Source organism: Triturus cristatus, chromosome 4_2 (genome assembly GCF_964204655.1).
Source record: "Triturus cristatus chromosome 4_2, aTriCri1.1, whole genome shotgun sequence".
In the NCBI taxonomy this organism is placed as follows: domain Eukaryota; kingdom Metazoa; phylum Chordata; class Amphibia; order Caudata; family Salamandridae; genus Triturus; species Triturus cristatus.
Window position 1 is genome coordinate 561017977 of NC_140586.1, and position 26429 is coordinate 561044405.

At 44.2% G+C, this 26429-nt stretch overlaps 1 protein-coding gene across 3 annotated transcripts in view; it reads left to right on the forward strand.

Moving 5' to 3' along the window:
- Window positions 1–26429, forward strand: part of CCDC18 (coiled-coil domain containing 18) — a 1105805-nt gene that overhangs the window by 191108 nt on the left and 888268 nt on the right. For all 3 annotated transcript variants that reach the window (XM_085602201.1, XM_085602202.1, XM_085602203.1), the window contains one exon: window positions 21842–21938. In XM_085602201.1, the coding sequence (XP_085458327.1) occupies window positions 21842–21938 (97 nt within the window). The remainder of the gene's footprint in view (window positions 1–21841; window positions 21939–26429) is intronic.

Consider the following 26429-nt stretch of genomic DNA (forward strand, 5'->3'; position numbering starts at 1 on the left):
GGACCTCCATTAGAAGTTGAGGTGCTAAGACCTCCCTTAATTGATGAGGTGCTTGGACCTCCTATATTGCTCTTATCAATGTTTTTACTTTTCTTAAGTCTTTTACCCCTTAATTCAGTGATCTTGTCAGAGTAGGGGTTTGGAATTTCTGAGATTTCGTCCTCATCAGGGAGTGACCTTTTAGAGGACATGATCTGACTTAACGTCTCAAACATGCAGGACCTCAATTCCTTATGAAGGATTTTTTGCAGGGCTTCGTAGTCTATATTAGGTGGAGGGGCAGAAGCCTTGTCTGAGTCAGAGTCAGACATGGTATATAGAAAATGTTAACTTGTAAAAAGTGGTAAAGCCCTTTAATGAAAGATAATTAGGGAGGATTTCCCTTAATAATAGTGACAAGGTTTATAGATGAAGGAATGTCAAGAGAATAATTCCTCTCTTATTATAATTAATTTTGTTTTATAATGTTGAAAAGGACAGTTAAATGAGGATTTCCTGCTAAAACCCCCTTTTTTTTTAATGAAGAAGTTTGTAAAATAACTACTTGCGTATGAAATCCGAAATAATAAAAGGTAGCGATGCAGAGCCGCGTTGGAGTGCGCGGCCTGCATCGGAGGATGAAATTGAAGAATAATCGTTTACACAAAAAATAAGATATTAAGGTTCGATTAAACATCTAAAAATCTTTAAATATATTCAAACATTAGAAATAGTACATAAGCCGAAATAAAAGGCAGGTTAATCTGGTCAGTCACGCAAGGATGGGACTAGGGAAGGGGGTGTAGGGAGATCTCCGTAAATTGGAGATCGATATAGAGGCTGTAGGAAGGGGGGGGTAGGGTTAAGCCACACACAAGGGAACTTCAAGATAGAGATAAAAATTAATAATGGTAATGAAGGAAAATGAACTTATCTGCTTGGAGCCGCATTTAAAAGAGGCAGATTGTTGATGGCTCATGCCTTTCATGTGTTGCTATTGTTCTATTCTGGAACCTTTTAATATTGTGATGTAAGCTGCTGCTTGGACTGCATTAAAGGAATAATGCATAATGTCAGCCTCCGTTCTTGTAATGAAATCCAAACAAATCCGACTCGAGTCTTTCCTCTAGAATGGAGTAACTCTCTTGTTTCAAAATACTCGCAGCATAGTGATGCAAGAGACTTTAAGAAGTGAACTGCAATCACAGCAGGGTCCCTTATTGTCAGCACTGCTGGATTCAATGGATGGAAAAACAAGCATTGAAAGTGAAATGCAATAGGTCCCGCCTTTCATTAAGTTAAAGCCATTTGCTTTGCTATACAATACCATTAGGAAAGCAAATGGCTTTAATTTAATCAAAGGCGAGACCTATTGCATTTTCAATGCTTGTTATCTCTGACTGTGGCTAAGTCACTAATTACATATTATTGGAAATCTCAAAGCACCCTGTTTCAAGGTTGGCTAAACAAAATTATCAGGGTTATTAATGTATGCAATTCAGACCAGGACTGAACGGACGTTTCTTTAAATGCAGCGAACTTTTGTTAGAACCTTTTTTGGGGTGTCATTTAATGGGTTCAGTTTTAGTCAATATATGTGAATTGAACTAAATTACATTTTGTCACCTGTTCTGCAGGGGAAACAGCGTTTATAACGCTATCTTCACAGCGCTGTACCATTACGACGTGGTCGTTACAACGACCGCGTTGTTACCACGCATACATTTGCATCGCAAGTCATTACTATGACTTGCTGTAGGGGGCGCACTGGTGTTGGATGTGGAATCCAACACCTTCCTTGCTGTTGCACAAATTGTAGTAGGGATACTAAATATTACTATTCCTAAGTCCAGCGCACCCCCTACAGCAAGTTGTTGTAATGACTTGCGATGTAATTGTATACGTGGTAACAACGCAGTCATTCTAACAACTGTGTTGTAATGACATGCGATGTATCCGCATGCGTAGTAACAGTATATATTCCTACTGCAGCGTTTGGGTATAGAATGCCTGTAGACGCATTGAGGAGGGCAGCAGTGACATGGGGAGGGGGTTACAACTGTGGGTTCATTGACATTAGAAACTTCCCTTGAGTAGTAGAGTGAGAGTAGTAGAGAGTAGTAGAGAGTGAGTAGTATAGTAGAGAGTGAGTAGTATAGTAGAGAGTGAGTAGTATAGTAGAGAGTGAGTAGTATAGTAGAGAGTGAGTAGTGAGTAGTAGAGTAGTAGAGTAGTGAGTAGTAGAGTAGTAGAGTGAGTAGTAGTGAGTTTTAGAGAGTGAGTATTAGAGTGAGTAGTAGAGAGTGTAGTAGAGCGTGAGTAGTAGAGCGTGAGTAGTAGAGCGTGAGTAGTAGAGAGTGTAGTAGTAGAGAGTGTAGTAGAGAGTGTAGTAGTAGAGTGAGTAGTAGAGAGTAGTAGAGAGTGTGTAGTAGAGTAGTCGAGAGTGTAGTAGTAGAGTGTGTAGTAGTAGAATGTGTAGTAGTAGAGTGAGTAGTAGAAAGTGAGTAGTAGAGAGTGTAGTAGAGTAGTAGAGAGTGTGTAGTAGAGTGTGTAGTAGTAGTGAGTAGTAGAGAGTGTGTAGCTGAGTAGTAGAGTGTGTAGTAGAGTAGTAGAGAGTGTAGTAGAGTGTGTAGTAGAGTGTGTAGTAGTAGAGTGAATAGTAGAGTACTAGAAAGAGAGTAGTAGAAAGTGAGTAGTAGAGAGTAGTAGAAAGTGAGTAGTAGAGAGTGTAGTAGTAGAGTGAGTAGTAGAGAGTAGTAGAAAGTGAGTAGAGAGGAGTAGAGTGTGTAGTAGTGTGTAGTAGAGTGAGTAGTAGTAGAGTGAATAGTAGATAGTAGTAGAGTGAGTAGTAGAGAGTGAGTAGTAGAGAGTGTGTAGTAGAGTAGTAGAGAATGTAGTAGAGTGAGTAGTAGTAGAGTGAATAGTAGAGAGTAGTAGAAAGTGAGTAGTAGAGTGAGTAGTAGAGTAGTAGAAAGTGAGTAGTAGAGAGTAGTATAAAGTGAGTAGAAGAGTGTGAGTAGAGAGTAGTAGAGTGTAGTAGTGTGTAGTAGAGTGAGTAGTAGTAGAGTGAATAGTAGAGAGTAGTAGAAAGTGAGTAGTAGAGAGTGTAGTAGTAGAGTGAGTAGTAGAGAGTAGTAGAGAGTGAGTAGAGAGTAGTAGAGTGTGTAGTAGAGTGAGTAGTAGTAGAGTGAATAGTAGTGAGTAGTAGAGAGTGAGTAGTAGAGAGAGTAGTAGAGAGTAGTAGAGAGTGTGTAGTAGAGTAGTAGAGTGTGTAGTAGTGTGTAGTAGAGTGAGTAGTAGTAGAGCGAATAGTAGAGTAGTAGAAAGTGAGTAGTAGAGTGAGTAGTAGAGTAGTAGAAAGTGAGTAGTAGAGAGTAGTAGAAAGTGAGTAGTAGAAAGTGAGTAGTAGAGCGTGAGTAGAGAGTAGTAGAGTGTGTAGTAGTGTGTAGTAGAGTGAGTAGTAGTAGAGTGAATAGTAGAGAGTAGTAGAAAGTGAGTAGTAGAGAGTAGTAGAGAGTGTGTAGTAGAGTAGTAGAGAGTGTAGTAGTAGAGCAGTGTTAGAAGTGGGGGGAACGGAAGGGCACGGCGTGCCCCTACTTTTAAAAATTATGCTAGTCCGTTCCCCTACTTCTTGATTTAAAAAAAGCGTCCCGGGACTGCGCTAATTCAGGCCCGGTTCTAGTAAGGCTTGAAGGCAGGCGCGAAACGCCATGGGGCTCAAAGTGCTTCAAAGCCCGGGCGCGCACACACAGACAGTTTCAAAGAATATCGCACCTGAGTACTTCACAGGTCTTTCAAAGACCATTTACATGTTAACAAGGCTTTGTTTATTTTTTCACCCCTTCATCTCCAACAGGGGCATGGCGAAAGGCGACAAATCCTTTCTTTGGCCGCGGTAACCTTTGCCGACTGTCCTGCTGCGTGGATATCCTTTTTCTATGCAGCGTAGGAGAAAAGAAGTTTGTTTATTTTGATTCACCTTTCCCAACCCCTGCAGCTGCTGATCACTTCAGGCTGCGACACTAAGATTGACTAATGGAGTAGGTAGGAGAATGTGTCACTATTTGTTTTTCTTTTTAAATTCTGCACAGGCGCAGCAGGACATGTACTTTGTGTGTGCTTCATTTAATCCGTTTTTATCATTATCATGGCTGATGCAGGACAACAATAGGACAATAAAAAAATGCCCAGATAACGCTGGGGATTAATGATCCTGCTGGAGAGCAATCATTTCTCTGTTAGTAGTTAAGTGCAGATGAACTGTATTTTATGTGGAAGCTCAGTGGGTTACTGTCATTGTGACAGAGATCCTTGTGTTACTTGCAGTTCAGAAGTTACAATGCTAACATAGGACAGTGACCAATGAACTGTCATCAAAGAGCTGTATGCAAACCTGAATGATATAGTTAGAACTTCGCGTTTTTTATTTTGTGATATAGTTAGAACTTCCCCAGTCTTTCATTATTCTAATGTTGCTAAAATGAGTATCTTTGGGCAGATATACATTTTTATCAGTAAAGCCAACCCCTAACCACTGGAGTACTCTTTAAATCCTGAGTTTGTGCTTCTCCAGACCAAACCCTCTTAAAATAACTGCCCACCAGTATGGATGACATGTGATTCATACACCTTGTAATCCTCATTGGCTTATGTGACATTCCCTGTAGGCTGATTTACATACTTGTATGATTCGTTGTCTCTGTATAATGTGTGCATGGTCTAAAGTACTGACACACACTACACTGATATGAGTAGCGCTACACAACAAATGAAATGCATATGAGAGAGGGGCTACGTAAAGATGAGGGGCACTGTTGGAGGGTGGCAGTGAGGGAATCCGAGGAGGAGGTAGTGGGAGTGGCTATGGAGCGATGAGGGGCACTGTTGGAGGGTGGCAGTGAGGGAATCCGAGGAAGAGGTCATGGGGGGGGGAGGGAGCTAGGGAGAGATGAGGGGCACTGCTGGAGGATGGTAGTGAGGGATTCTGAGGAGAAGGTCATGAGGGGGAGGGGCTACAGCGAAATGAGGGGCACTGGTGGAGGGTGGCAGTGAGGGAATCCGAGGAGGAGGTCATGAGGGGGAGGGGCTATGGGGAGATGAGGAGCACTTGTGGCGTATGGCAGTGATTATTGGTGTGGTGCCAAAAAAGACTTTCGCATCAGCGCTAAAGCCGGCCTTGTCATGGCCTTTCTGTTTTTGTTTATTTAATTAGCAGTCGGGTCATAAGGGCTACCGTGGAACATACTTTAAAGTGTGTGCTAATTATATTTACTGCTATATTCAATGTTTTAAGTTTGAAGGTGATTTTACTAATGTTTTTACTGGGAAAAATGAAAGTGGAGCCCGATGGTGCCTGATATGGGGCTGGGGCCCAAGGTCAGCTGTGAGGTAAGGTGCACTGGAGAGGAGTAGTGGATAATCAAGCCTGTAAGGGAGTGCGTTGCGGAGTCTGGGGTCAGGTGGAGGTAGCAATGAAGAGGGATCCTCCATGAAGGCTCGAACAGAGGGAGCCCAAGTAGTGTCACTTGCCTGATACTACCACCTCAGAAACCTCCTCTTCCCATCAAAGGAAAATTACATAGAAAAAACAGTTTTTGAGAGTGATAATATTTAGAAAGAGATTTGGAAAAGAGTGCGATTTACTGGGCCTTGTAAGACTAAGAAGAGATAAAGGAGGGCCCGGAGGATTTGCAGTCTGGGTGTTGCTACTCCCAAGATAATTTTGGAAAAAAAACTATAGGGTCAAATACTGCATTTTATTTTCAACACCCCATTTTTACACAAATTCTCTCCAAAGCCATTACTGTGCCAAGACAACATCCCCAGGAGTTGACCACATTTTTTTTCAAGATGCAAAATATGTTCCTCCCATAAGTAAATATTTACCTCCACTTTGCCAAGGCCTGTGTTTTGTCCTGCTTGCTCACGTTATCTCACTCAGGCTCACTACCTCCATTATTCATTCTCATTCACTTTCCCTTTTACTCGAAATTGCTCACTTGCACTCACTCTTCAACATTTGGTATCACATTCTCACTCACTCAGTCTCACCACTTTTTCCTACTCTGATTACCTCATTCTAACTTACAGTTTCACTTACTCTACGTGACTCCTTCTCACTCACTTTCTCTCACTTTCATCGACATACACTCTTTCACTCATGCTCAGTTACATTCAGGCACTCAATCATTCACACCCACATTTACTTACTCGCACTCATTCTTCTTTGCAGGACACTTGAATACATATGTGCTATACTATGTTTGAGCAGCTAGCTGGCTTACATGAATAAGAATTATTTATTTATTTATCTCACTTGTAAAGCGCACTCTCACCTAACAGGCATCCTGGCGCTGACAATCAAGAGTGCACAATTTGTGGATAAGAAGGAGCCCTTGTGGGTTTCCGTGAGTCAGATCAGATTCTCTTGATGAGTTCCTTTGTCTCTGAGCCCTGCTTAACACATGTGTACAGGAGGAGCCCTATATTCATGTCCTCAATGTTTGAGACAAAAAATACTCATTGATTTCTGAACGAGAGTAAAAGCGTTAAGGTAACATGTCGTTCCTGCTTATATTTTGCATGCTTTACATAATCCTGCATTCCCTATGAGTATTTGCTTTTCCCAGAATGTTGTTACTTTTTTTTCAGGCACTGCATAATTTGAAATGAGTCACATCCAGGTGCTTATAATGGGGCAGAATTGGGTTGTAGGTGAAGACAGTGCGAGTTTCACTCAGTGGGGCAGAAGGGTGTTCGGTGGGGATAGGATGTGGCATTATGGCCAGAGCTACCAAATTTGGAACTGGGGAACCTGGTTCAGCCTTCATGCCTTGTCCATCAGACCACTCCTGAGGGAGCACCCATGATAGACTTTAGAAGGCCCCACTAGACCTTAGAAGCCCTGGTCTCTTAGCACCAGCAGGTGAACCCTACCGGTGGCCAGTTGGGTAAACTTGAAGCCCTGTCCACCACAATTCATACCCAGGTTCACCACCAGTCATGCGGGCAGGTCTACAAAGCAGCACACCCTAGAGCAGCAGTGGCTTTGCCACGCAGTAGTTTTCCTGCAATAATAAAAGTCTCCCACACAACCCCCATGGTTTTTGATGCATTCTTAGATTTACAAGGACTTGTAATCCTGGGAATGCGGCAAAATCTTGCGCTGCCCCAGAGGAGGCATAACTAGGAGAAATATCTTTATTTCTCCTTGCTTTTTCCTCTTTCAAACTGTGCTTTATTCTGCAGCCCACATAGAAAGATTAAAAAGCCTCTCAAGATTGTTTTTGTACAGGAAGGTGCCCCTTCCTGCACAAAAACAATCCTGCATGCAAAGGAGGCACCCTTGCACCATGGGGCAAGTGTGCCTGCGTTGAAGCTAGGCTGTCGAAATGGCACCAGTGCAGGGGGAAAAGACCGGAATGCACCATATTGGATAAATACGGCACATTCCCGCCCTTTCCCTGTGATGCAGGGCAGCGCAGCAAAGTAACTTGCTGTGCTGCCCTGCGCCACCATTCCCATAAATATGTCCCTAAGCTCACAAATAGTAAATTTACCACACTAATTATCTGTGTAAGAGCATGTATTGATAAACACAATGAGCCACGGACCTTGTTGAGTTGCCAAGCACAGCAGCAGATCTAATCTTAGATACCTTACTTGCATGCTTAGAGAGACACGGTTTTACTGATGAGTATTTAAAAAGTCATTTGGTTCAGCTTGTAACAGATGGATCTTCCAATATGATAGGTAGGAAATCCGGTGTGGCAACGCTTCTGAAACTGAAATATCCACAGTTGAGTGTATGGCACTGTGCTAACCACAAGCTGGAGCTTGCTGTGGGTGATGTTTGTAAAGAAGTCGCAGGCATTAATCAGCTCAAATTTTTTTTGATAAACTATATACCACCTACCATGCCTCTCCGAAAAATCAGAGAGAGCTTGGGGAATGTGCTCTGGAGGTAGAAGTAAGACTTCTGGCAATTGGAAAGGTGCTAGATGTACGTTGGGTGTCCTCAAGTGAAAGATCTGTGAGAGCTGTTTGGAATAACTACAAAACACTTAGTAAACATTTCATGGAATCTTCCGAAGACTCAATGAGGAGTGACATTGAGCAGAGGAAATATGCTGGTTTAAACCGTTTATTAACCTCCCTGGTGTTTGTTGAAAATATGGGCATTTTATATGATGCTCTCACAGAATTGGGTGACCTATCCAGAAGGCTGCAGCGGCGTGATATGACCATATAAGAGGCAGATCGTTCAATACAGATGCAGATTTTAGTGTTTGAATCAATGGCTGATGCACCTGGGCCCTTTGTTTGCTACAACTGCATTAGATGCTGCTGAACGGATGCAGTTTGCTGGTGTAGGACTGCAACAGAACAAAGGCTGTGTTAGCATCAATAGGGCACAGTTCTTTAGGAGCTTAGCAAATAACCTGCGAAAAAGGATGACAATGTCTAATGCATCAAATGTTTCTAGATGCACAACCACAAACAATGATGAAATAGAATACAAAGAGTTAGTACATAGAATGAAACTCCTACAACCAGTTTATTGGCCAGATCCAGTAGACATCTTATACGGTGAGGGAGAATTACAAAACCTTTGTAGCATGTTGCATGTATTTGATACCAGGCAGTACATCCTTGGTTTCAGAGAGCACAAACAAAATAAAAATTGCATCTCTGAAAGCCTGAAACCATTAATGCACATTATAAACACCTTTTGTACCTCAACTGCTGAATGTGAACGGGGCTTTAGTGTAATGAATGATGTGCTCACACCACTGCGGAACAGAATATCAATCAATCGTCTGTCTTCTACAATGTTCATAAATATCGTGGGGCCACCTGTCATAGAATTTAAACCTGAATTTTATGTTCAGAAATGGTTAGAAAAAGGGAGGAGAAGTACAGATGAAAGAAACTGCATGGCTCGGAGACAAATGGCTTATGATTCCACTTATAAGCGTATTTGGAATATTCTGTGATTGGAAACATGTCCCACATTGTAAATGAATTAAATATAAACAACTTATATATTAAACCTCAAATAAACATGTTTATTGATTCTTTGAATTAAATAACGTTATAAGCTGTAACTGGTCAGTGAAATGCCAAACGTTCAAAAATTGGTATGTTTTGCTATTTCTAGCCACACCTCCGACTCCGCCCACTAATCCAATCCTTGGGTTATTCCCGCCCCCTGAGTCTCCGCCCACAGTTCCCCTACTTTTTTTTCCCCACTTCGACCACTGTAGTAGAGTGAATAGTAGAGTAGTAGAGAGTGTGTAGAGGGGAGTGTAAGTAAGAGAGTGTAAGTAGGAGAGTGTGAGGAGTAGAGAGTAAGAGAGAGAGAGAGAGTAGTAGAGAGAGAGTACAGAGTAGTAGAGAGGCAGAGAGCACTAGGACCCTGCACTAGGGTGAAGGGAGGAGCCAGCCACCGGACACCACTTCCGGTCAGGGAAGGGGGACGGGGCAAGATTGGGGAGACAAGGGAAGAACCAAGATGTGCCTGCGAGCACGCGACAAGAAGTGCAAATAAAGTAGGAGACGATCCCTACCTGTATCCCGGTGCGTTCCTTGGGGTCCGGGGCAGACGCAGGACACAACATTGTGCACTATCCATTAAGCATAATGGGGGCAAAAGAGACTGCATAGCTTCACAAATTGGCACCTTGCTGTGCTCCAATCAGGGCCCTTCAATCAATAGCAGCACATCGGATCACCCAGTGATCATTCAAGAGAGAGACGCATGGAGGAAGATGATTGGGTAAATGTGAGAAGTTAGCCTGGCATATGCTGGTCACTAGTTAAAGTGGCCACCTTGCACCAGTCCAATTCGACTCTTATGGTAGATAGGTTTAAGACAACCTTTTAAAGAAAGCTATCCTAGTCGTAGCTGTGGAGCGCAGCCTTCAGGCTAAGTCTCTGAGGAATGTAAAGCAGCTTGTTTTACCTTATAATCTCTTAAATTACCAAATAAAGGACACCACACAGGTGTATATATGTATATATATATATATATAAAATATATATGTATTTATTTCTAGACACACTCTACTAATCTCTTTATGAGATTAGAAGTCAGGAACATATGCACAAATCAATGTTTCACAACAAATTAAGCACTTGTATGGCTGGGCCCTAGGGGCGTACCAGACGATATACTGAAAAAGAGGTATAAGAAGAAGGACTTGAGAAGGGAGAAGGCCTAAGGTCTTCAAAAGTGCTGGGGCCTCACTAATACACCCGAGGCAGGTAAGTAAAGGACCCACGGGAGACGCATGCAGTGTGAGAACAAAGCCGCGGATCCCAATAGACTTCAATGGAGCAAGATGCGGTTGGAATTTTAAAGTTTTAGGATACTTCGGGAGAGTCTACAAGCAAGTCACTTACAGGGTAAGTAGTTCTAGAGCCAACACACACAGGAGCACCGGAGTACTCGAGTTAACTCACCCAGGGAAGCCGGGTGCATAGGTGTCTTTTGGTGTCGGGTCGCGGCGTAGTTTTCAATGGGAGCCAAAGAAGACTTGTTGCTTGTGAAGACGGGAGAAGTGTCCGGTGGAATCCAAGGCTGGATTATGAAGAAAGAAGACCTGAAAGCAGAGGAGACAGTGTTCAAAGTCACTTGCCAGTGACCCGGGGCCAGGAAGCTGGGTGCCCACAGAAGTCTGGTGTTTTCAGGTGATCACGGGTGTCTTGACTCTTCAGCCACGAGGTCCAGGAGGCGTCGACGACGACCAAGAGCTGGATTCGGAGCTTACTGAGGTGTCGGCAACCGGATTGGAGCCAACAAGCCTTGGCAACAGCAAGTCTCGTGGAATGTGAAGAAAGTCAGCGGTGCAGACCAGCAAGGTCTGAGGGACTCACCCAGCGAGGTAAGTCAGGGCAGGCCTGGAGCAACCAGGGGAGCCCTTTGGTTTGATGAAGAGGTCTTCAGGGGACCCACAAGCCAGCCGGCAAGGGATCGCAAAGACGCCTCGTGAGGATTCGCTTCACAGGAGCCCACGGTCACTCGGGACGAGATAGGCCTCTGATTTTCGAGGGAAATCCTGCTGGAGGCTTGGACCACACGTGGTCCAATGCACAAGTTCGTAGAACGTCGTGAAGGAGTTGCACTCGACAATAGTGCATGGTACCCAGGTATTGCTGTTCCTAGTCACTCGTGGGGTCCACTCGCCTCAGGTTTGCTGGGGACTCACAATGGCCGCCGAGAAGTCAGGAAATCCACTTCCGGGGCTGCAGGGACTTCGGACTCCGGCGGGAGTGGCAAAGTTTGCGATCGTTGATTCAAAGTTTTGGTGCCTGCCAAGCAGGGGAGTCACTCCTTGACTCCAAGGGAGATTCTTCAGTCTTCCAAAGGTAGTGGAACGTCGAAGGTCCAGGATTCGTCCAGGGATATCTAGTTTGCAATGGCAAGGTTTCCCTATCTTATACTAAAGGAAAGGGAGGGACTAGGTCTATGACCACTCCTCTGGGAGGGTCAGGGGAGTGGGTGATTACACCCACTTCCCTTTGTCCAGTTTCGCGCCAGAGCAGGGGCTGGTAGCCCCTGAACCGGTTTGAGCTGGCATATGCACAGAGGATGATGCCCATAATAAAGAAAAGGGGGGAGAAGGAAAAAGCCCTACCTCATCATCCTCAAAAAGTAATACGTAAACACACACAAGGAGGTAGAGCAAAAAGTCTGCCTATGTAGGTTTGCAAATATGATAAACTGCCTTCACCCACAACAAGTTGTGGCATGCTTCATCATAGGGCTGCTACTAACGCCTCTGCGCAAACCCAACGCTAGATGCGGAGCAATTGGAATGGGTAAACAATACAACAATAATAAAGACAAACGGAATAGACAGGATCCTAGAGTGCAGATAAGCCGTGAATTTAAAAACTGGCTAAGGGATATCTCTATAATAATTTTATTCCTAGATTCCCTAGTCAGGATTAAAAAGGTATATGAGAAAGTATATACCTATTGGATAGTGGTGGTGTGAGTAAATTAAAGTGCTCACCACCCCTCCATTCTGCATAGCGGTCAACATGTTTCTGCCGGTTCAAAACTTATTCTCCGGCATTCATCAGGACAAGTTGGATCCCTATGCTACTTTTCCAAAACCCCTCTCACTGCCCACTATCTTGTTGTGGATGAGGGCAGTTTTTACAAAGTGTGTGTGCTCTCTTAAATCTATTACATTTGCAAACCTACATAGGCTGACTTTTTGCTCTACCTCCTTTTGTGTGTTTACATATGCACATGGGAGCCTACTGCTCCCCCAGTGCAGGACTTCAAAGCACTCTAGGAGTGCACCCACCCAGCCCCAATACACTAAATCCTGTCTGGAAGGTGGTTACACCGTCCTGTGACAGGATGCCTATTGTTGGGCCTCCTCCACTGCGAGTTTCGGTCAGCAGCAGAAGGGCAGCCCAGTGTCTGTGCTGGAGGCATCCATTTTGTGATGCCAGGGCTCTTCAGGATTCTACAGTGTTTCCACAGTGGGTACATGTCTATCTCTCTAGAAGGGTGGGATCATACTCCCACACCAGTTACTGGTGTGGGGGTATGATTCCAAGGCGTTTGACACCAAACACTACATGTTTTGATGCAGCCATCCCAAAGTTAGCATTTACTGCTAGGTTATAATGCACTTAAGAGTATATGGTTTAACCGCATCCACAAACAGCACAGAGAATAGACTCTGAGGGCTGCAGAGAGGCCCTGCTCAGGCAGAGGCACCGCCTCACATGGAAACCAAGCACCCTGCCCTCAGGATTGATAGGGCTTGCCTTAGGGGTGACTGATAGGTTTATATGTGTGTGTAAGATGAGATATAGGGATCCTATACCTCAGTGAGGAGTGCTAACACTACCTCACCCAGGCTGCAGTAGCGGCCTGTGGTGTCAGATTTAGTCTGCTTCCCAGGGGTGGCATAATACATGCTTCAGCCCCTGGTAGGCCTGTGAAGTACCTATGCCCTTGGTACCTAAGGTACCATATACTAGGGGCTCATAAGGTACCACAGTATCCAATCACTAGTGCATCTAATATGCACTCCAAGTTGTTTAGGGAGAACAGAGAGGCCAGGGCCCTGATTAGCAGGGACCCAGCCAGACTATAGCCAGAAACCAGTGTAAACATCAGAAAAAAGTGGGGGCAACGTAAGTGCATATCCTACAGTAAATAAGATTCTAGACTCTGGTGCGCCTTTGCCTTGATTCAGCAGTCGGAACCCTGCAAAATTCAATTCTTAAAACGTTAGAAAACTGAACTGTTCAGAGCTGCCTTTAACCGAACTCAGTACTGATAGTGACCGTTATTGGAGAATTTCAGACATTGTTAATCACCTGTCCTCCTGGAATCTAACTCCCTGTCGTTAGATTGCTTTTCTTCCAGTAGTCAAAAGAAGTCACTTGGTATTTAGTGCTTCATAAAACTTTTTAGTAAATAAAAATGTGTCTGTGTGCGCTTTTCTGTTTGAGTCAGTGTTTGTCTGTGTGTGTGTGTGCCTGCCTGTCAAGTAGGTTTACTTGTGATTAACTGGCTGCCTGCCTTTGATTGTGTGGTGTTTTATGCATCTTTTGACCTGATCATGAGTGAGTCGGTGGTTTCTGGTCGGAATTCCGTGTTGTGTGTTAACACTGGATGCATTAAATACCTCACCCTTCGTTAAATTTTGACAGAACAAGCCTTTCGAAAGTTAACATGAGAAAAGTATTTAATGTATCATGAAGATTATGGTTCATTAAGCACCACAATATGTATTTTCTTCCCCAAAAACTCAGAATAGGCATCCGACAAATAGCGTACTCGGGGAATTGTTAGGTCTTGCCTGACCGAGCGCTTGCGCTGGTCTGGGCCAGACTTTAATTAAGGGCTTCAAAAAATGCTACCGCCGGAGGCGCTGGCCTCGCCTCGGGGGGCCGCCATAGCCATTCGACTACGCCTTATTCAATTTAAATACTTGCACAGGGTTTATTTTACTCGTAGGAGGCTGTGGCGGGCGGGGCTGATCGCATCTCCGGATTGTCTCCGATGTGGGCGGGAGGAGGGTTCCTTCATTCACACGGTGTGGCTCTGTGTTTCATTATCCCGTTTCTGGAGAGGGGTGCTGTCCTGCCTATCTGAGGTGCTGGGCTGGGATCTTCCCGCGGACCCTAAACTGACACTCCTGCACGTCATGACTGACATTGGAGGAAACCTATACAAGAGGCACCTGCTACTGTTGGGTCTCACGCTGGCTAAGAGGGATGTCGCCCGGGCATGGAAGGTTCCGGTGGCTCCCTCTCTGAATGTGTGGAAGAGGGGTCTGGACTTTAACATGGGTTTGGAGTTCCCCATATTTGCAGCCAGCGGGTGTCCACGTAAACACTGTAAGATATGGAAGCGTTGGACAGATTACAGAGGTATCTGTTATATCCTACTTAATTGAATAACTTGTAGTCCAGCCCTGCTGCCACTAGCTGCTCAGCCAGAGCGTGAGATGGTCATAGAATGTTGGTGTGCCTGTGATGCATGGAATGCCTGGGTGTCTGAGTGGATGAGTGTTGGCAGTTGAAGATGGGCTGAGCAGCTAGGCAGGCTGCTCCTGGTGGGGCTGGTACCACACTAGGCTGGCTGGAGTAGTGACAGATGTAACCTGAACTGGAGACTGAATAAAGATGGCTTAAGAATACCTCCTGGCTCCAGGTGTCTTTCTACAGAGATTACAACAGTATCCCCCTGGAGCCAGTTCCGGAGGAGCGGGAAGAGGGGTCCCTTTAGTTCCCCTGGGGAGGGAGGGCTTAGTTTGGGCCCGGTGTCAGAACTGTCTAGTCTATGCTCATGCAGGATGTTGCTTGTTGGTCATGGTTTGGTGCGGTCGGGGGGGGGATCCGGGAGTTGGTGGGGGGGGGCGGGACGGGGGTTTGTTTTTCATATGAAGCGCCTCTTCATTTATTTCTCTAATGTAAAACGCCTACGATATTATGTTTGTAATGCTTCGGCAGGTACCTCTGGGGATTTCAGGGGCCTGCAATTCATGTGTATATTGACGAATAAAAACTATTTAAAAAAATGCTACCGCCAGCTACAGCTTGCAGTGCTTGTGCGCGGGCTTGAGCAGAGGCACCATATGGCGTGCTTCCCCCGCGATCACTTTCGCTTTGGCCCCGAGGCATGCTATTCACGCGTACTTGTTTGTACAGCGTGTTATCAGCTTGTTTTTACTGAGGCAAGTGTTTACAATCTGGTTTTCGGTGGTGTTTTTAAAGAGGTACTTTAGTCAGTTCTAGGGGGTAGTTCGACAGCTTTACACTTGTCAAATTTACTACCTGGTGTATTACTCCACATGGGACAGTAGTAGAATTGTGGAATACACGATGCGGTAATTTCTGGTGGTAACTCACGAATCTTGAATTACCATCGTACTGTGAAAGAAGGTCAGAGGAGAAGTTACGCCTCTTTTATTTATCATATTCTCTGCCATGCTCAAAGCTCTAATCGGTCTTGAACGCCATGCATTAACAAACCCACGCGCTTACAATGGAGCCGAATATGACGCTCCATTCCACGGCACGCGAGAGAGAGTTCGGTGCATTCTTATCCGATGTAGTGTGAAGTGGGGGGGAGAGGTCAGCAGTGCGCACGGATGTGGGTTCATCAGATGTAGTCAGCAGACGAGCATACTGGGCCAAACGTCGCTTGGCACAAAGCCACGCATTCTTACTCGGCTAAAAATAGACTGCCTTCTCTTCTATCAATAATAGGCCAGTCCGCAAACGCAAGCACCCACGTGCCACGAATAGGAAAGCACCTGCTATACCTGCTTTAAGATATTGTCAACTCACCACAGCCGCACAGCTCTCAAGGTTCCCATGTTCATCCAGTCTCGGTTTTATTTATTTTTTGTGTTTGTTGATATATATACTGTCCTTTCGATCCCGTTATGAAATCAAAACTACAACGCTCAAAACACCAAGAAAAACCTGGAAAAAACGGGGCTGGATTCGTTACTCTGGGGACACATGTGAACTCTGCTCCCAGGGGTGTCCTGTCAGCCCCCACTCCCACCCCAGGCCTCGTGAGGACTCCGCTTCGGAACGTATATGCGTCCAGGAGGACCAGGAAGTTAGAATCAGCCCACATGGCCCGCTCAAGTACACTCTAGATATGCACTGTATGACTAAATAACATCCATCAAATTTTTGAGGTTCACAATCCTCTGAAACAAGACCCTCCACTATAAAATGAAACCAGCATTGGCATAGCCAATAGGTCTCGCTTTTGGACCTTATAAGTGTTTAGCCATGCAACAGTTGATGTTGTTGCACCAAGGATATTGTGCTGCCTAACTAAATACTTATAAGGTCCCAAATCGAGACCTATTGGCTATGTCAATGCTTGTTTTTTATGAGGTGCCATAAACTCGGCCGATGAACTCGGAATCGGGGCCTTTGTATGCCGGGTGTCAATGTGTATACTGCATACAGCAGTATTTGGATTCCTGGGACAGCTTACAAATGTTCAGTGAGTGGGCATTGTGTAGACACGCCGGTGCCTCCTCACTCCCGGAGTGAGTGCCTTCCTAGAGCAGCTACAAATAAAATGACGCAGACAAAGGCCGCGGAACACATTATAAAACAAAATCCATTCTCCTCTATGCGGGCGTGAGCTCGGGCCCACACAGCCGACGCTGCAGCAGAGAATCATGGAATTCAGGAAGCCGAACTATCTTTCTCTACAGGGTGGCTGGCCCGGTATTAAAGAGGGTTCTCGGGTTCAGCCCAAGCAGGTGGAGTGTGTGAGAAATGCCTGCGGGTCGACGCCCAGGGGCATCCCTTGTATTCGGAACCTTCTGCCCCCTCCCAAGGGGGGTGCCTTCTGTGTATCGTGTCCCATGTGGCATCCCCCACTTGTCCCTGCATCTGCATCGATAATGGGGCGCAAGAACAAAGGCTTTCCCTCATATGCATTCATGGATGTTCCTTTGTCATGGAGTGGGCGCAGAAGGGCATATGCCAGCTCAAACCGGTTCAGGGGCTACGTGTCCCTGCTCTGGCGTGAAACTGGACAAAGGGAACTGGGTGTAACCACCCCCTACCCTGACCCTCCCAGAGGAGTGGTCATAGAGCTAGTCCCTCCCCTATCTTCAGTATAAGATAGCAAACTTTGCCATTGCAAAGCAGATAACCCTGGACGACGCTATACAAAGAAGAATCCTGGCCCTTCGACGTTCCACTACCTTTGGAAGACAGAAGAATCTCCCTTGGAGTCGAGGAGTGACTCCCCTGCTTGGCAGGCACCAGAAACTCTAATCAACGGTCGCAAACTTTCCCGCTGGAGTTCGAAGTCCCTGCAGCCCCGGAAGTGGATTTCCTGACTTCTCGACGGCCATTGTGAGTCCCCAGCAAAGCTGAGGCGATTGGACCCCACGAGTGACGAGGAACAGCAATATCTGGGAACCGTGCACTATTGTCGAGTGCAATAAATACTTAAGAGGGTCCCTGTACTCAAAAGGTATAATGGGGCGGAGTCCCAGGGAAAGTACAATTCAAACAAACGCACAAAACCCCTGTAAGAGAAGTAGTCAAACTATCCCACAGAATACAAAGAGTCTACTATAACATCCTTTTTTATGTGTTTTATTATAAAAATATATAGAATTATGTATCAATTTTTTCTTTTTAGATAGATCATTTCATTTTTCTATTCAGATTCATTTTTCTATTCAGAAACATAACAGGCCAACTAGCTCATCAAACTAAGAGCGACGAAGCAATACAATTATTGAAAGACACAACATAACATCAAAACTCAAACAATTAGTGTTATGTACACAAAAGTGAACAGTTCAGTGAAATCATACAGAACAGGAAATACAGTTACAGAAACAATACGGAAAAACATAAGAAGAACACAAATGCGCCGACGCGCGTTTCGGAGTCTTCCTTCCTCAGGGCGCTGATGGCATATCCAACCGGTGAAGACTCGATATAATTTGATATGAAAGGCTAAATCAAGACAATCAAGCGTTCAATTGAATAGATTTTCTTTATGCCTCGTCAGTCTCATCTGTGGGAATAGTGATAGCTAAATTACATTTTTATCACATGATAATGAGTTAAGAAATAGTAAGAAAAACTTAAAAAGTGCTGAAATGGAGGGAGAGATATCTGGAAAACTTCACCAGGATATACTAATGACAAAGAAAACCAATAAAAAGATATCTTAAGACACAGAAGTCCATAAGTGAAAAGAGGAAAAAGAACCAATTAAGTGCTCCCATAAATAAGTATAAAAATTCTTGAAAATACACACTTGTAAAGTCAAAAGGCGACTTCGGATAAAATGTGATCCCAAAAGATCAGGATCAATCTCAGTGTAGTATCAACAGCGGGGAGACAAAAATCATCCAGAGGTAATGTACTCTCATGTACAACACGGGACAATGCCGTTATTTCAAGGTCTCTGATTGGATTTCACCAAACTAAATCCAAAGTGCATCTAAAATAGCTGCAAGGAGAGAGTATAATGTCAATCATCTATAGGTTCAGAAATTTGGTCCTGACTACACTTAGGGTAAAAACCCCAATAGTAACATAAGAATTTAACATGAGTACTAGAATAGCTTAGTTCGGTTTAGCTATGATCGCTGTGGTAACAACTGTATCAAGTCTACAATATATCTACCAAAATAAGCACCTGTACTCTTATTTCAAACTGCCAGTGGAACTCATTTGAACGAGTCATGCATGTCCTGAAAACTATAGAGAATTAAAGTACACTTACTAGATGGAGATTAATTTTCATTAAGAGGATAATTTCTCTCGCTCCCTTTGTGGGAATTGTCGAGTGCAACCCCTTCACGACGTTCTACGAACTTGTGCTTTGGACCACTTGTGGCCCAAGCCTCCAGCAGGTTTTGCAGCGAAAATCAGAGGCCTACCCCGTCCCGAGTGACCGTGGGCTCCTGTGAAGCATTTCCTCAAGAGGCCGCTTCGAGATCCCTTGCCCGTTGGCTTGTGGGTCCCCCGAAGACTTTCTTATCGACTCAAAGGGCTCCCCTGGTTGCTCCAGGCCTGCCCTCGCTGGGTGAGTCCCTCAGACCTTGCTGGTCTGCACCATCGACTTTCTTCACTCTACACGAGACTTGCTGTTGCCAAGGCTTGTTGGCTCCAATCCGGTTGCCGACACCGCAGTCAGCTGCAGACGTCGTGGGACACTCCGAATCCAGCTGCTGGTCATCGTCGATCCTTCCTGGACCTCGTGAGCGAAGAGTCAAAACACCCTTGATCACCTGAAATCACCCGACTTCCGTGGGCAACCAGCTTCCTGGCCCCCGGTCACTGGCAAGGGACTGTGAACACTGTCCCTTCAATTTTCAGGTCATCTGCATCTCGAATCCACCCTTGGATTCCACCGGACACTTCTTCAGTCGAGGCAAGCAGCAAATCTTCTTTGGTCTCCATAGAAAGCAGCGACGCGACCCGACACTAAAAGACACCTATGCACCCGGCTTCCCTGGGTGAGGTAACTCGTGCACTCCGGTGCCCTAGTGTGTGTTGGCCCTCGAATTACTTACCTTGTAAGTGGCTTGCTTGTAGACTTCCTCAAAGTACCCTAAAACTTCAAAAATCAAACCGCGACTTGCTCCATTGTAATCCATAGGGAACCCGCGGCTGTGTTCACACACTGCATGCGTCACCCGTGGGTCTGTTACTTACCTGCTTTCACTGCAGTAGTGAAGCCCCAGCAATTCTACAGGCCCTAGGCCTTGTCATTCTGCAAGTCGACTTTCCTAAACCTCTTTTTTAGTATATGGTCTGGTACGCCCCTAGGGCCCCAGCCATATTTGTGCTTAACTTATTGTGAAACGTTGATATTTGAATGTGTTCCTGGCTTCTAATCTAATAAAGAGATTAGTAGAGTGTGTCTAGAAATAAATACATATATATTTGATCTATATACCTGTGTGTTGTCCTTTCATTTGGTAATTCAAGAGATTATAAGGTAAAACAAGCTGCTTTACATTCCTCTGAGACTTAGCCTGAAGGCTGCTCTCCACAGCTACCACTAGGATAGCTTTCTTTAAAAGGTTGTCTTAAACCTATCTACCATAAGAGTCGAATTGGACTGGTGCAAGGTGGCCACTTTAACTAGTGACCAGCATATGCCAGGCCAACTTCTCACAAAGTTGATCTTAAACAGAGCCAAATCTGTCAGTGAGAGAGTTGGTTCGAATGTTAACAAGCGCTCGCCAGGCAGCCACGGTTTATTTTTGCATCTCGCTTTTTGAAAGCGAGATGCAAAAATAAACATGCGGCGGAGCTTGTCTTTATGGGGCCATGTGTTTAAAACACATGGCCCCATACATATAAGAAACCTTTTGCGACGCACTGAAGGCAGACGAGCCAGTCCAAGTGGGACGGCTCAAAAAGCCACAAGTGAACGTCACAAAGAGCTCTTTCCCAATGGCTGGCCACCATTTAGCATAAACGGTGACGCCGGCCAATGGGAAAGAGGAGGGGCTTAAAGCCCTGTACAGAAAATACAACAAAACGTTAAATCTCGCCAGCGAGACTGCTCATGTGCGCAGCCCACGCCAGGCAAGACCTAAAAAAGGTTGAACGCCCCAGTTTTCAGGCTGTCAGATGTTAACCTCTTCAGTGCCCCGCCCTTTCCACGCCCTGTGCCGGGCGTTTCATTAGCGGGCGGGGTTCATGACGAGATAGTCTCGTCATGGGCACAGCGCAACCGCGCTCCATGACGAGACTATCTCGTCATGGGCACTGAAGGGGTTAAGAGATACCGGTGGGGCATTCACGTCGTTTGTCTTCCTTCGGACTGCAATTTCGAATAGTATTAGGTTCACTTAGTCTCTTGTTCAAGTTCAGTCATTCTCCAGTTTCAGTCCTTTCTCCTTTCCTGTTCCTGCTGTAGCCTTGTAGTCTTCATGTTTGGTTGCTTTCCCGCTCATCACCATTGTGGTAAATGAAGATGCAGGGTAGGCAATAGTACAGGTGATAACAGGATGGTTTATTCTTTAGGATAAGAGTAATCGGTTACTGGTAGAAGAGGATACGAAGGAAGCCACAATGGGAGCAGCATCCTTGCTGCTCAGCCCACTCATCCTACTGTCATTCCTCCCACCAGGTACACATCAGCATTCTATTACCTCACACTCACTCTGGCTGAGCAGCCGGGAACATGTATATCTAAGGAGAGAATGCATGGCATAGACATGGAGACACCACAGGCACATTAGAGACTGAAGCCAAATATTTTCTACTGACTTTAGAATACATTCAAACACCCAGTTACTGCTCCTCAATGTTCTCTGGTTTTTTCTCGTAATAAAGCACCAGAAAGGCCTAGCTACTGATGAACGTACTCAAATGATCAGTTAAGTACATTTTATTAAAAGTGAACTATTGAATAACCGATTCAATTACGTTTGCGAAATGTGCCTGTAATAATCCATTCAGCACAGCTCCAAGGTAAAGGAGCACTAGTGTTTTCGTACTGGATTTGTTTGTTAGTGGACAGTTTACCGACCTAGTTATGGTAAAGACAGCATATCATTATGCCCTATTATTTGTATTCTGATCTTCATACATTTTTAATTTTTAGAGCATACTTTAGGTTGATACATGATACTTGTCTGTGGTCTTTTCTGCTTTACATTGATATTGTTCTAATTTTAATAACTAGAAAGGATGAGCTGGTTTTTAAGTACCCCATGAACAGGAACAAGAAGCCTTGCAATCGTCATCATTTAGAATGTTTGTGTCGATCCCGATTAAAATCCTCTCATCCCTGTTCAGCCACTTTTTAACGACTTCCCTTTTTATGAATGAGTGCACCTTTTTTGTCTTTTAGAGCCGAACTACAAAGAAATGAAGCTCTACGTAATGCGGAGGACCTGACTAAAGCTTTCCAGCAATATAAAGAGAAAATTGCAGAAAAACTAGACCGGGTAAGCTATTTTGATGTTGTCTATGTTGTTTCTATTTACGGGTGTTGTGTAGTTTATAGTAATCAATGTATTGTCTACAATCTGACTATAATGGGCTGATTACTTAAGATTGTTGCATGCAAAAGCTAATGCCAGAAGAGTCGTACTCGTTCACAGATAAAAGTTTGCCCCAAAATATGCTCATTAAAAAAAATACTCCTTTATAATGGAAGATGTATCTAGGATGAAAGGTTTAGCTTGTTTCCTTCAGTCTGGAATCAATAGCATTGATCAATCTTTCTTAAATGTTAGACGTTGTCATATGCAGTAGTAAATACTTAGGATATTTAATGAGTGATATATATATGATATATAGTATCAGTCGGAGAAATCTAGAATTACTGAGTGGAAAGGTATTAAGTGTTTAAGGTGTCATGATTACGTAGAATTCAGCATCAACATCTCATTGCATTGTTTACTAAGACTCAGGTGCTCATCTGCTATGATGTTGAACAGCCTTTGCACCGATATTTCTAACTTTTAATCCACTTTCACCGCAGTCTGTTGCATTAAAACATGTTATCTTTCTGATATGAGTATAAGGTGTGAGGAACTTCTACCACCTTTGCTGATTTTCTCTATCAGTAACATAGTCAAACCTTCATTGTCACAGCACCTGAGCTGTTATTCACTATGCCAACCAATAGCCCAGTTACTTGTGGTACCCTGACATCATCTTGAAGCTAGACAAGCAGAGCTAGCAAAGCAACTTGGATAAAGATGAAGGAGATAAAACACTGCCAGTATGAGTGCCCCATTGCCAGGCCTGAGAGCACATGGCTGTAGGTGGACCACAGCAGATACTGTTAACAAGAGGAGGAGGAGCAGGGGGCTTCACCAGCTGGCAGAGTGCTTCAGAGAAAGGTGATACAATAAGTGCTATTCTTAGGCCTGATAAGATCCACATCAGTGAAAGACGATGCATGGCCTACTAATGTCTAGCGGTCGGCTCCATACAACTTTGTGGCCAATCTTACACTGCATTGTGTGTTCCCCTAAACACATTGTAGTCCATTGCATTAAGGTTATGGCTCGCTAATTGAAGACTACCCATGCAAATAAGGGAACTGATCTAACTACATTGGGATTTGACGATGCAGGTCTTCTTGGGTGCCACGGTTGCTGGTGTTGGCGGGACCATGACAGAGCTGAAGCATACCTACACTAACCAACATTTTGAGCCAGTGCACTGTACCGTGAAGCTGAATTCCCTTGTACGAGGTATAAAACCAAGACCTAGCACATTCTGTGTAGATGCTTGAACTGTGCAGTGCCTCGAAAGGGCACTGCATAATAATATTTCTACTCCCACCACACTGAAGCAAAACCCAACCAGAAAAGTGCATGAACACAGCTTCCATGAAAAAGACAAGTCTGGAGAGGCTTCGTTATATTTCTGACCAATAAAAATTGAAAACTGACACCTAGTAAATCCAGAGGCAAACAATGGTATCATCATCATAAAACTTTATTCGAGCTTAAAGCAAAAAGATCATAAAAGTACAGTTCGTCATAAAAAGTACAATTCATAAATCCATGATAAAATTCCAGCCTAAGAAAATAAAATTTTCTATTATACTGCATACAAATATTTAATGCTTAAAAATAAAACCAAAGTACCAGTGGTTTGACCCTCTCCCCCCCCCCCCTACCTCCCCCCCCCCCCACGGGTTCTACAATGACTTTCAAATCAGATGCATAGAACCTCGTACCCAAGTCTACCCCCTGCCGTGCAACAAAATACCCCTCTACAATGTCCATTTGCTCAGAAGTCCATTTCTTTATTACTTAAAAATGACTAAGTAAGTTTCCTTTTCCTCATGCAAGCCTTCAGGTAGCTTGCTATTGAGAAACATGTATGTGGGTTGCCAAGTTCTTCAAAAAGCTAAACGCCACTCTACATTGTCTAAACTTATGATATCTTAAAATTGGTAAAATGTGCCTTGCTCTTTCTGCTTTGTATAAATCACAAAATAAGATTATATGGAGTTCTTATTGCTCTGATCTGCCGTCTCAAGAGCAGGCAGTTATGTCTGTGGGGTTAAATCTTCCCGCTGGATAGCTTACCATCAGAGGGATCAAGTTCATACGAAACCTTACTAGGATGAATCTGTGTTGTAAATTCTGAATTTCCTCTAAATAACGATAATCTCCCTCTGCAATAGACGGAAGATGGCGGTATACTCTTACTGTGACTTTATCTTGACTTGCTTCCAATCTATTTTAAGCCGCCTTTGCTAATTGGAGGCTTGCGCAAGGATTCTTAAACAAGTCTTCTAGGCCTAAAGATTTCAGAGATAACCTTATATGCTGGAACCATTCTATTTTGTGTGCATAATCTACGTTCAGACAACTATGTAAAGTGGATTGGGTCCAGCATACTGTGTCCCTCCTCCAAATTGAGTGCCATAATAGTATTGTGGCTAATCTTACAAAATCACCGACACAGGGTGGTCCTACTTCAGTGTGGCAATTAAAATTAGAGCAAAATACAGAGAGGGATACCAGTCGTTTTATAAATCTATTCTCAAGATTCTGTAACTGTTTTATAGGGGCAACCCTCCACACCCCTGCTCCCTAAGTGGTGGCTGAAATTGTCTTAGCTCTATATATCGTCTTTACAATTTTTATGGGTTTTGTCCCAGTTTCCTAGCAAATTTAGAGATAGCTGCCATACTACTTTCCATCACCAGCATTTTGTTTTTAACCATAGTAGCCCAGGTGTGACCTTTATCAAACAGATAGGAAAATGTGTCAACTACCTCTAATCTGCGGGCCCCTAAATAAAAGGATTGAACTTTCCTGCGCCCTGTTGGGTCTGCTATCAATATAGAGGATTTAGATTAATTCACCCTTAAGTCCAGGGATGCCATGAAAGTGGCATAGGCCGGTATCATAAATTGCAGGACCCTACCTGTCCTGCCAACTAGAACTGCATCGTCCGCTTAGGCCAATAATGGTAGGGTTAAGGAGTCGAATCTCGGGACATCTGATGTTGAACCTGCCAATGCTGCTTTAACCCCGTTTATGTATATTGAAAACAGAAATGAGGCAAGGACACATCCTTGTCCAACCCCCTTAATATATGGAACAACGTATGCATTCCCCACCCTTGCTGTATTGAACAGATGACTTGGTATACAATTGGCGAATGAAAGTTAATATTGGTGGGCCAACCCCCATGGTCTCCATTATCACCCATAATTTGCAATGACTCACACAGTCCAATGCTGCAGTTAGATCCTTGGAAGGCCATGTAGATTTTCCCCCTTTCGCCTTGGTGTATTTTTCTATGATTAAACTCAGGTTCAGGCATTGATCAATCTTGTCCCTCCTCCTCTGGAATCCGTATTGGGTTGGATTCAATATGATCTTCCCCTGAGCCCATTCTTCCAGCCTATGTAATAATAACCGTCCCATTATTTTAAGGTACTGTCTAATAAGGAGATAAGTCTGTAATTAAGCTGCTCATTTTTATCTCCTTTTTTATATATTGGAATAATTACACTTGTGCCCCATCAGATCAGGGGGCCTGCCTTAGCTATCGCGTGTAATACATTCCACAATACGGGGGCCCATAAATCTTGATCTTCCAAAAATAAGTCAACTGGGACCCCATCTGTCCCTGGAGCCTTTGCCTTACTACATTTACCCAGCCCATTTAATATTTCTTCAACCGAGAAGACAAGGGGTTCAGTTTGTTCGGCCGGGGCTCGAGGCTGGTTAATCTGGGATATTGCATTTGATCCGGAGATCTTCCAAAAAATTAGACACCCATGCATCCTCACCCATGTGGGAATCTAAAGTTGGATGCTCAGCATCTTTAAAATAAGTATTATGTACCACCCTCCAGAAATCCCTCTATTATTAATGAATGCTGCCAGTTCTAGCTGTTCCCAAGCCTTGTCCTTCAAAGCCATCCCCCTTTGTTTGCTTGCTTCTCTAAATGCCTTTGGTCTCTGGGTGCAATTTTCAAGGTTTCATGAAGATCCTTTAGGGATTGGGAGCAGGCGCAGTCAAACCAGCGCCTAACTGGGGCCTTAGTTGTGGTTTTACTGCGAGTCAGGGCATATTTCACTCCCTCCATTAATTTCGCAAAATTCGGAATGAGCTGGTCTTCGGGAAGATTTACGTCCAGACAATTTTGTATAAACTCAATATTCTTGGCTACAATTTGTGGGATTATTTTTTCCTTATCTATGCTTTCCTTTTTTAGCTGGTATCCATTCTGTCTTCCCAAGGCCGGTTTCTCTATAACATGTATTTACCTATCCTGGGGGGGAGCAACTGCCATGGATAGAGAGAGGATGGCATGATCACTAAAACTTGTAAATGATGACTCAACTTTTGTCAACTTCCCACCAAGAGATTCTGATGTTAGTACAAAGTCAATGGTCGATTCGTACTCGTTACGTTTAAATGTCTTTAAGAATTCCCCTCTTGATGTATTAA